General features: G+C 44.2%; 1 protein-coding gene across 4 annotated transcripts in view; it reads left to right on the top strand.

The window, feature by feature from the left end:
- Positions 1–11,212, top strand: part of LOC139532829 (protocadherin-9) — a 527,131-nt gene that overhangs the window by 120,505 nt on the left and 395,414 nt on the right. For all 4 annotated transcript variants that reach the window (XM_071330933.1, XM_071330932.1, XM_071330935.1 and 1 more), the window contains exon 3: positions 400–513. In XM_071330933.1, the coding sequence (XP_071187034.1) occupies positions 400–513 (114 nt within the window). The remainder of the gene's footprint in view (positions 1–399; positions 514–11,212) is intronic.

Below are 11,212 nucleotides of genomic sequence, written 5' to 3'. Positions count from 1 at the left end.
CACCACCATCACCACCACCACCACCACCACCACCACCACCACCACCATCACCACCACCACCACCACCACCACCATCACCACCACCACCATCATCACCATCACCACCACCATCACCACCACCACCACCACCACCATCACCACCACCATCACCACCACCATCACCACCACCACCACCACCATCACCACCACCACCACCATCACCACCCTAAACAGCTCTGTGTCCCAAAGGGCACTCTATCCCTTTGCAGTGCACTGGTTTTGACAGGAGCCCCATGGACCCTGGTAGAACGTAGCCCACTGTTAAAGGAATAGGGATCCGTTTGGGACGCAGCTCATAACCAAGTACCTACCAGATGAATGATGTCACTAAACCCCGTTATTTAACCCTTCCTATTACAGGGAACGCTAACAGGAACGTTAACCCGCGCCCGAACCGAACTGAACCCGGAGTACCTGGACCTCCGCTCCAGGGCCGAGCTCAACCCAGAATACTGGACCCCGTGCACACCTCTAGTGAGTACCGCTGTCTCCTACATCTCTCACCGGTGATCTCAGTCATAGGATCTTCATAGTATCACCGAAACCCACCACTGTACTCCTGGGATGTGTTACAAATGGATCCCTAGTTCTGATTTAGTGCACTACCCTATGGGCTCTGGTCAAAAGTAGTGCACTAAATAGAGACTAAGGGTCTATTTGGGAGGGAGACAATACCTCCTGTTCTTCTGCTGTGAAACACCACTGACAGAGACCTTGATGTTCTGCCTGTTTCTCTCTGTGAAACACCACTGGTCTCTACCTTGATGTTCTGCCTGTTTCTCTCTGTGAAACACCACTGGTCTCTACCTTGATGTTCTGCCTGTTTCTCTCTGTGAAACACCACTGGTCTCTACCATGATGTTCTGCCTGTTTCTCTCTGTGAAACACCACTGGTCTCTACCATGATGTTCTGCCTGTTTCTCTCTGTGAAACACCACTGGTGTCTACCTTGATGTTCTGCCTGTTTCTCTCTGTGAAACACCACTGGTCTCTACCTTGATGTTCTGCCTGTTTCTCTCTGTGAAACACCACTGGTCTCTACCATGATGTTCTGCCTGTTTCTCTCTGTGAAACACCACTGGTCTCTACCTTGACGTTCTGCCTGTTTCTCTCTGTGAAACACCACTGGTCTCTACCTTGATGTTCTGCCTGTTTCTCTCTGTGAAACACCACTGGTCTCTACCTTGACGTTCTGCCTGTTTCTCTCTGTGAAACACCACTGGTGTCTACCTTGCTGTTCTGCCTGTTTCTCTCTGTGAAACACCACTGGTCTCTACCTTGACGTTCTGCCTGTTTCTCTCTGTGAAACACCACTGGTCTCTACCTTGACGTTCTGCCTGTTTCTCTCTGTGAAACACCACTGGTCTCTACCTTGCTGTTCTGCCTGTTTCTCTCTGTGAAACACCACTGGTCTCTACCTTGACGTTCTGCCTGTTTCTCTCTGTGAAACACCACTGGTCTCTACCTTGCTGTTCTGCCTGTTTCTCTCTGTGAAACACCACTGGTCTCTACCTTGACGTTCTGCCTGTTTCTCTCTGTGAAACACCACTGGTCTCTACCTTGCTGTTCTGCCTGTTTCTCTCTGTGAAACACCACTGGTCTCTACCTTGCTGTTCTGCCTGTTTCTCTCTGTGAAACACCACTGGTCTCTACCTTGACGTTCTGCCTGTTTCTCTCTCTGTGAAACACCACTGGTCTCTACCTTGCTGTTCTGCCTGTTTCTCTCTGTGAAACACCACTGGTCTCTACCTTGACGTTCTGCCTGTTTCTCTCTGTGAAACACCACTGGTCTCTACCTTGACGTTCTGCCTGTTTCTCTCTCTGTGAAACACTGAACAGAGATGCTGGTTGCTCTGTCTTTCCGCCTCCTCTTGTCCAGCATCATTACAATCACCGGTATAATTCATCTCATTACCGTCACTGCTGAGAAGACACTGGGTCAACGGCCACCTGGGGATTGTGTGTGGGGTGTTATTTTTCAGAAGATATTGCTGTGTTTGCACTGTGGTGATTCCTAATGATGATGTTATTGCTGATTTACTGTCTACTGTAGATAGTATTACTATGAAGGAGAAGGAGGGTGGTGTATACTGTATATAGTATTACTGTGAAGGAGAAGGAGGGTGGTGTATACTGTATATAGTATTACTATGAAGGAGGGTGTTGTATACTGTATATAGTATTACTATGAAGGAGAAGGAGGGTGTTGTATACTGTATATAGTATTACTATGAAGGAGAAGGAGGGTGTTGTATACTGTAGGTAGTATTACTGTGAAGGGTGTTTTATACTGTAGGTAGTATTACTATGATGGAGAAGGAGGGTGTTGTATACTGTATTTAGTATTACTATGAAGGAGAAGGAGGGTGGTGTATACTGTATATAGTATTACTATGAAGGAGAAGGAGGGTGTTGTATACTTTATATAGTATTACTATGAAGGAGGGTGTTTTATACTGTATATAGTATTACTATGAAGGAGGGTGTTTTATACTGTAGGTAGTATTACTATGAAGGAGAAGGAGGGTGTTGTATACTGTATATAGTATTACTATGAAGGAGAAGGAGGGTGTTGTATACTGTAGATAGTATTACTATGAAGAAGGGTGGTGTATACTGTATATAGTATTACTATGAAGGAGAAGGAGGGTGTTGTATACTTTATATAGTATTACTATGAAGGAGAAGGAGGGTGTTGTATACTGTAGATAGTATTACTATGAAGAAGGGCGGTGTATACTGTATATAGTATTACTATGAAGGAGAAGGAGGGTGTTGTATACTTTATATAGTATTACTATGAAGGAGAAGGAGGGTGTTGTATACTGTATTTAGTATTACTATGAAGGAGAAGGAGGCTGTTGTATACTGTATATAGTATTACTATGAAGGAGGGTGTTGTATACTGTATATAGTATTACTATGAAGGAGGGTGTTGTATACTGTATATAGTGTTACTATGAAGGAGAAGGAGGCTGTTGTATACTGTATATAGTATTACTATGAAGGAGGGTGTTGTATACTGTATATAGTATTACTATGAAGAAGGGTATTGTATACTGTATATAGTATTACTATGAAGGAGGGTGTTGTATACTGTATATAGTATTACAATGAAGGAGGGTATTGTATACTGTATATAGTATTACTATGAAGGAGGGTATTGTATACTGTAGGTAGTATTACTATGAAGGAGGGTATTGTATACTGTAGGTAGTATTACTATGAAGGAGGGTATTGTATACTGTAGGTAGTATTACTATGAAGGAGGGTATTGTATACTGTAGGTAGTATTACTATGAAGGAGGGTATTGTATACTGTAGGTAGTATTACAATGAAGGAGGGTGTTGTATACTGTATATAGTATTACAATGAAGGAGGGTGTTGTATACTGTATATAGTATTACAATGAAGGAGGGTATTGTATACTGTAGGTAGTATTACTATGAAGGAGGGTATTGTATACTGTATATAGTATTACTATGAAGGAGGGTGTTGTATACTGTATATAGTATTACTATGAAGGAGGGTATTGTATACTGTAGGTAGTATTACTATGAAGGAGGGTGTTATATACTGTATTTAGTATTACTATGAAGGAGGGTATTGTATACTGTATATAGTATTACTATGAAGGAGGGTGTTGTATACTGTATATAGTATTACTATGAAGGAGGGTGTTGTATACTGTATATAGTATTACAATGAAGGAGGGTGTTGTATACTGTATATAGTGTTACTATGAAGGAGAAGGAGGCTGTTGTATACTGTATTTAGTATTACTATGAAGAAGGGTATTGTATACTTTATATAGTATTACTATGAAGGAGGGTGTTGTATACTGTATATAGTATTACAATGAAGGAGGGTGTTGTATACTGTATATAGTATTACAATGAAGGAGGATATTGTATACTGTATTTAGTATTACTATGAAGGAGGGTATTGTATACTGTATATAGTATTACTATGAAGGAGGGTATTGTATACTGTATATAGTATTACTATGAAGGAGGGTATTGTATACTGTAGGTAGTATTACTATGAAGGAGAATGAGGGTATTGTATACTGTATATAGTATTACTATGAAGTGGAATGAGGGTGTTAATGGAAGCACATCGTATTATCTTTCTAGAGGAAACTAAGAGTTCTCTCTTTAGTGTTTATATGGAGAAAGCACCTACATGTATTCTGATTAGACTGCGGAGTACACAGGCAGGCCTTGTGATCGTTTCCTTCACTAATTGGTCTTTTGACCAATCAGATCAGTTCAGAAAAAGATCTGATGTGAAACGAACGGATGTGATTGGTCAAAAGACCAATTATTGGAAAAACGTATCAGAATTGTGCTGCCAGCCTTATAAACTTGTTTTACACTTAAACTTTGTTGTTTGAGTTGAAGTTCCTGTTCAGTGTTTCTTCTAACCAGGAAGTGGAACACTACGTTCATTTACTGCTTATCTGACTGGTGTTGGAGAATAGTTTACTGCTCAGCTTATCTGACTGGTGTTGGAGAATAGCTTACTACTCAGCTTGATTGATTGATTGGTGTGGGAGAATAGCTTACTGCTCAGCCTGATTGGTTGGTGTTGGAGGATAACTTACTGCTCAGCTTGATTGATTGGTGTTGGAGAATAACTTACTGCTCAGCTTGATTGATTGATTGGTGTTGGAGAATAACTTACTGCTCAGCCTGATTGATTGATTGGTGTTGGAGAATAACTTACTGCTCAGCCTTGATTGATTGGTGTTGGAGAATAGCTTACTGCTCAGCCTGATTGATTGATTGGTGTTGGAGAATAACTTACTGCTCAGCCTGATTGATTGATTGGTGTTGGAGAATAGCTTACTGCTCAGATTGATTGATTGGTGTTGGAGATTAACTTACTACTCAGCTTGATTGATTGATTGGTGTTGGAGAAAAACGTACTGCTCAGCCTGATTGATTGGTGTTGGAGAATAACTTACTACTCAGCTTGATTGATTGATTGGTGTTGGAGAATAACTTACTGCTCAGCCTGATTGATTGGTGTTGGAGAATAACTTACTACTCAGCTTGATTGATTGATTGGTGTTGGAGAATAACTTACTGCTCAGCCTGATTGGTTGGTGTTGGAGAATAGCTTACTGCTCTGCTTGATTGATTGATTGGTGTTGGAGAATAACTTACTCCTCAGCTTGATTGATTGATTGGTGTTGGAGAATAGCTTACTGCTCACCTTGATTGATTGATTAGTATTGGAGAATAGCTTACTGCTCACCTTGATTGATTGATTGGTATTGGAGAATAGCTTACTGTTCAGCCTGATTGATTGATTGGTGTTGGAGAATAGCTTACTGTTCAGCCTGATTGATCGGTGTTGGAGAATAGCTTACTGATCAGATTGATTGATTGAAGTACTTAGTGTTATTTACTCTTATAGTGGAATAATGAGAATCTGTGACACACAGAGTCGAGTATTACTTCTGTTCATTGAAGCAAACGTCACTACGGTGTGACTGAATGGTGAATGAAACAGTTTAATACGTCTCGTTTTGTTTTCCAAACCGGTTGTGAGATCAATATGTAGAGAAAATGTTCAGAAAGTCAATGACCACCTGCTGTGTTCCCCTTTAGACTACACACCACACTAACAACACACACAACACACCTACACACACTGCTGTGTTCCCCTAGACTACACACCACACTAACAACACACACAAATCACCTACACACACTGCTGTGTTCCCACCTAGACTACACACCACACTAACAACACACACAAATCACCTACACACACTGCTGTGTTCCCACCTAGACTACACACCACACTAACAACACGCACAACACACCTACACACACTGCTGTGTTCCCCCTAGACTACACACCACACTAACAACACGCACAACACACCTACACACACTGCTGTGTTCCCCCCTAGACTACACACCACACTAACAACACACACAAATCACCTACACACACTGCTGTGTTCCCACCTAGACTACACACCACACTAACAACACACACAAATCACCTACACACACTGCTGTGTTCCCCTGGACTACACACCACACTAACAACACACACAAATCACCTACACACACTGCTGTGTTCCCACCTAGACTACACACCACACTAACAACACACACAAATCACCTACACACACTGCTGTGTTCCCACCTAGACTACACACCACACTAACAACACACACAAATCACCTACACACACTGCTGTGTTCCCACCTAGACTACACACCACACTAACAACACGCACAACACACCTACACACACTGCTGTGTTCCCACCTAGACTACACACCACACTAACAACACACACAACACACCTACACACACTGCTGTGTTCCCCCTAGACTACACACCACACTAACAACACGCACAACACACCTACACACACTGCTGTGTTCCCCCTAGACTACACACCACACTAACAACACGCACAACACACCTACACACACTGCTGTGTTCCCCCTAGACTACACACCACACTAACAACACAACAGACCTACACACACTGCTGTGTTCCCCTAGACTACACACCACACTAACAACACAACACACCTACACACACTGCTGTGTTCCCCTGGACTACACACCACACTAACAACACACACAACACACCTACACACACTGCTGTGTTCCCCTTTAGACTACACACCACACTAACAACACACACAACACACCTACACACACTGCTGTGTTCCCCCCTAGACTACACACCACACTAACAACACGCACAACACACCTACACACACTGCTGTGTTCCCCCTAGACTACACACCACACTAACAACACACACAACACACCTACACACACTGCTGTGTTCCCCCTAGACTACACACCACACTAACAACACAAAACACCTACACACACTGCTGTGTTCCCCTAGACTACACACCACACTAACAACACACACACCACCTACACACACTGCTGTGTTCCCCTTTAGACTACACACCACACTAACAACACACACAACACACCTACACACACTGCTGTGTTCCCCTTTAGACTACACACCACACTAATAACACAACACACCTACACACACTGCTGTGTTCCCCCTAGACTACACACCACACTAATAACACAACACACCTACACACACTGCTGTGTTCCCCTAGACTACACACCACACTAACAACACACACAACACACCTACACACACTGCTGTGTTCCCCCTAGACTACACACCACACTAACAACACACACAAATCACCTACACACACTGCTGTGTTCCCCTAGACTACACACCACACTAACAACACACACAACACACCTACACACACTACTGTGTTCCCCCCTAGACTACACACCACACTAATAACACAACACACCTACACACACTGCTGTGTTCCCCTAGACTACACACCACACTAACAACACACACAACACACCTACACACACTGCTGTGTTCCCCCTAGACTACACACCACACTAACAACACACACAACACACCTACACACACTGCTGTGTTCCCCCTAGACTACACACCACACTAACAACACACCTACACACACTGCTGTGTTCCCACCTAGACTACACACCACACTAACAACACACACAACACACCTACACACACTGCTGTGTCCCCCCTAGACTACACACCACACTAACAACACAACACACCTACACACACTGCTGTGTTCCCCTGGACTACACACCACACTAACAACACAACACACCTACACACACTGCTGTGTTCCCCTAGACTACACACCACACTAACAACACACACAACACACCTACACACACTACTGTGTTCCCCCCTAGACTACACACCACACTAACAACACAACACACCTACACACACTGCTGTGTTCCCCTAGACTACACACCACACTAACAACACACACAACACACCTACACACACTGCTGTGTTCCCCTAGACTACACACCACACTAACAACACACACAACACACCTACACACACTGCTGTGTTCCCCTTTAGACTACACACACCCTCTAACAAGCTCGTCTGCGCCTGTCGGCCTCCTCAGGGCTTGCGTGGGTGGCGGGAAAAATCCTGCTCTCTGATTGGTTGGTAGCGTGATGCTTCCTGCTATACTGCTTACAGTGGCAGGGAAAAGCACGTGAACCCTTTGGAATTACCTGGATTTCTGCATAAATTGGTCATAAAATTTGATTTGATCTTCATCTACTGTAAGTCACAACAATAGATAAACATAGTGAACGTAAACTAATAACACACAAATTATTGTAATATTCTTGTCTATATTGAATACATCATTTAAACATTCACAGTGTAGGTTGGGAAAAGTATGTGAACCCCTAGGCTAATGACTTCTCTGAAAGCTAATTGGAGTCAGGAGTCAGCTAACCTGGAGTCCAATCAATGAGATGAGGTTGGAGATGTTGGTTAGAGCTGCCTTGCCCTATAAAAAAACACTCTCAAAATGTGAGTTTGCTGTTCACAAGAAGCATTGCCTGATGTGAACCATACCTCGAACAAAAGAGATCTCAGAAGACCTAAGATTAAGAATTGTTGACTTGCATAAAGCTGGAAAGTGTTACAAAAGTATCTCTAAAAGCCTTGATGTTCATCAGTCCACGGTAAGACAAATTGTCTATAAATGGAGAAAGTCCAGCACTGTTGCTACTCTTCCTAGGAGTGGCCGTCCTGCAAAGACGACTGCAAGAGCACAGCGCAGAATGTTCAATGAGGTTAAGAAGAATCCTAGAGTGTCAGCTAAAGACTTACAGAAATCTCTGGAAGATGCTAACATCTCTGTTGACGAGTCTACGATACGTAAAACACTAAACAAGAATGGTGTTCAGGGGAGGACACCACAGAAGAAGCCACTGCTGTCCACCAAAAACATTGCTGCAAGTCTGAAGTTTGCAAAAGAGCACCTGGATGTTCCACAGCGCTACCGACAAAATATTCTGTGGACAGATGAAACTACAGTTGAGTTGTTTGGACGGAACATACAACACTATGTGGAGAAAAAAATGGCCACAGCACACCAACATGAAAACCTCATCCTCAACTGTGAAGTCTGGTGGAGGGAGCCTCATGGTTTGGGGCTGCTTTGCTGCCGCCGGGCCTGGACAGCTTGCTATCATGGACGGGAAAAATGAATCGATGGGAAAAATGAAGTTTATCAAGACATTTTGCAGGAGAATGTTAGATTATCTGTCCGCCAATTGAAGCTCAACAGAAGTCTGGTGATGCAACGCCTCAAAACACATAAGTAAATCAAAAACAGAAAATACGCCTTCTGAAGTGGCCCAGTCAGAGTCCTGACCTCAAGATGTTGTGGCATGACCTCAAGAGAAAGTTCACACCAGACATCCCAAGAATATTGCTGAACTGAAACAGTTTTGTAAAGAGGAACGGTCCCAAAATTCCTCCTGACCGTTGTGCAGGTCTGATCCGCAACTACAAAAAAAGTTTGGTTGAGGTTATTGCCGCCAAAGGAGGGTCAATCAGTTATTAAATCCAAACGTTCACGTTCTTTTTCCACCCTGCACTGTGAATGTTTCCACTGTGTGTTCAATGAAGACATGATAACTTATTGTTTGTGTGTTATTCCTTTTTAGTTTAAGGAGACTGTCTTTGTCTATTGTTGTGACCTAAATTAATTAATTTTACTGTCAATTTATGTAGAAATCCAGCTATTTCCAAAGGGTTCAGATACTTTTTCTTGCCGCTGTACGTCACTTTGAGTAGAGTGGTAGTCTTACTTGCCCCTGGCTATCCCTCCCTCCCTGTCTAGTGGGCTGTGCCTTACGACTCTAGTCATGTGTCATGTCTGCTGTGTCACTCTCCCCCTGCCCTTACCCCTCTGTCCTCAGATGCCCCTCGATGGCCCTCCCTCTCTTCACCCTCAACCCTCCCTCACCCCATTACCCTCCCAATGCCTCGCAGTCCTTAAGACAATTGTCATATCCACTGTATCGAATGTCTGTTTCCCCACCCGACCACCTAGTCACCCATCCCTCGTCCCTCAGGCCTCATTTCCTGGCCACTCCGGGACGGTAACAGAAGCCGGACGCCGCTGTCTGCCTGCTGATACTCCAGCTGCATTATTTTCCGTGTCACTGCAGATCCAACAGGATGATGGAAGTGTGGAGAGGACCCAGGCTGTCCAAACGGAAAGACCTCCTCTGCCTCTCGTCCTCCACAGTGATTGGCTGCGACCAGCTTTGCGCCAAATGTCACGATGCATAAAATAGAGTTGTAGAACAAAGAGAGAGAGAGAGATTCTATCTAAGATATGGGGCCTAAGGCTTTCTGCAGTGTAGAGAGGGAGAGAGAGAGAGGGGAGGATGACTACATACAGTATCTCTGATAGGGGCCCTCAGGCTGTCTGCAGTGTAGGATGAGAGAGAGAGAGAGAGAGAGAGAGAGAGAGAGAGAGAGAGAGAGAGAGAGAGAGAGGAGAGGGGAGGGAGGGGAGGGTGACTACATACAGTATCTCTGATAGGGGCCCTCAGGCTGTCTGCAGTGTAGGATGAGACAGAGAGAGAGAGAGGGGAGGGTGACTACATACAGTATCTCTGATAGGGGCCCTCAGGCACTCTGCAGTATCACTTTGTATGGTCTGTCTAACCCTGACTTGACCCAGTCCTACAGTAGTTATAGAGGAGACTGTCACCCTGACTGGACCCAGACCTACAGTAGTTATAGAGGAGACTGTCACCCTGACTTGACCCAGTCCTACAGTAGTTATAGTAGAGGAGACTGTCACCCTGACTTGACCCAGTCCTACAGTAGTTATAGAGGAGACTGTCACCCTGACTTGACCCAGTCCTACAGTAGTTATAGAGGAGACTGTCACCCTGACTTGACCCAGACCTACAGTAGTTATAGTAGAGGAGACTGTCACCCTGACTTGACCCAGTCCTACAGTAGTTATAGTAGAGGAGACTGTCACCCTGACTTGACCCAGTCCTACAGTAGTTATAGAGGAGACTGTCACCCTGACTTGACCCAGTCCTACAGTAGTTATAGAGGAGACTGTCACCCTGACTTGACCCAGTCCTACAGTAGTTATAGAGGAGACTGTCACCCTGACTTGACCCAGTCCTACAGTAGTTATAGTAGAGGAGACTGTCACCCTGACTTGACCCAGTCCTACAGTAGTTATAGAGGAGACTGTCACCCTGACTTGACCCAGTCCTACAGTAGAGGAGACTGTCACC

Source organism: Salvelinus alpinus, chromosome 10 (genome assembly GCF_045679555.1).
Source record: "Salvelinus alpinus chromosome 10, SLU_Salpinus.1, whole genome shotgun sequence".
Classification (NCBI taxonomy): domain Eukaryota; kingdom Metazoa; phylum Chordata; class Actinopteri; order Salmoniformes; family Salmonidae; genus Salvelinus; species Salvelinus alpinus.
Note: the sequence above shows the minus strand (reverse complement) of the source record. Positions and strands in the feature narration are given on the sequence as shown.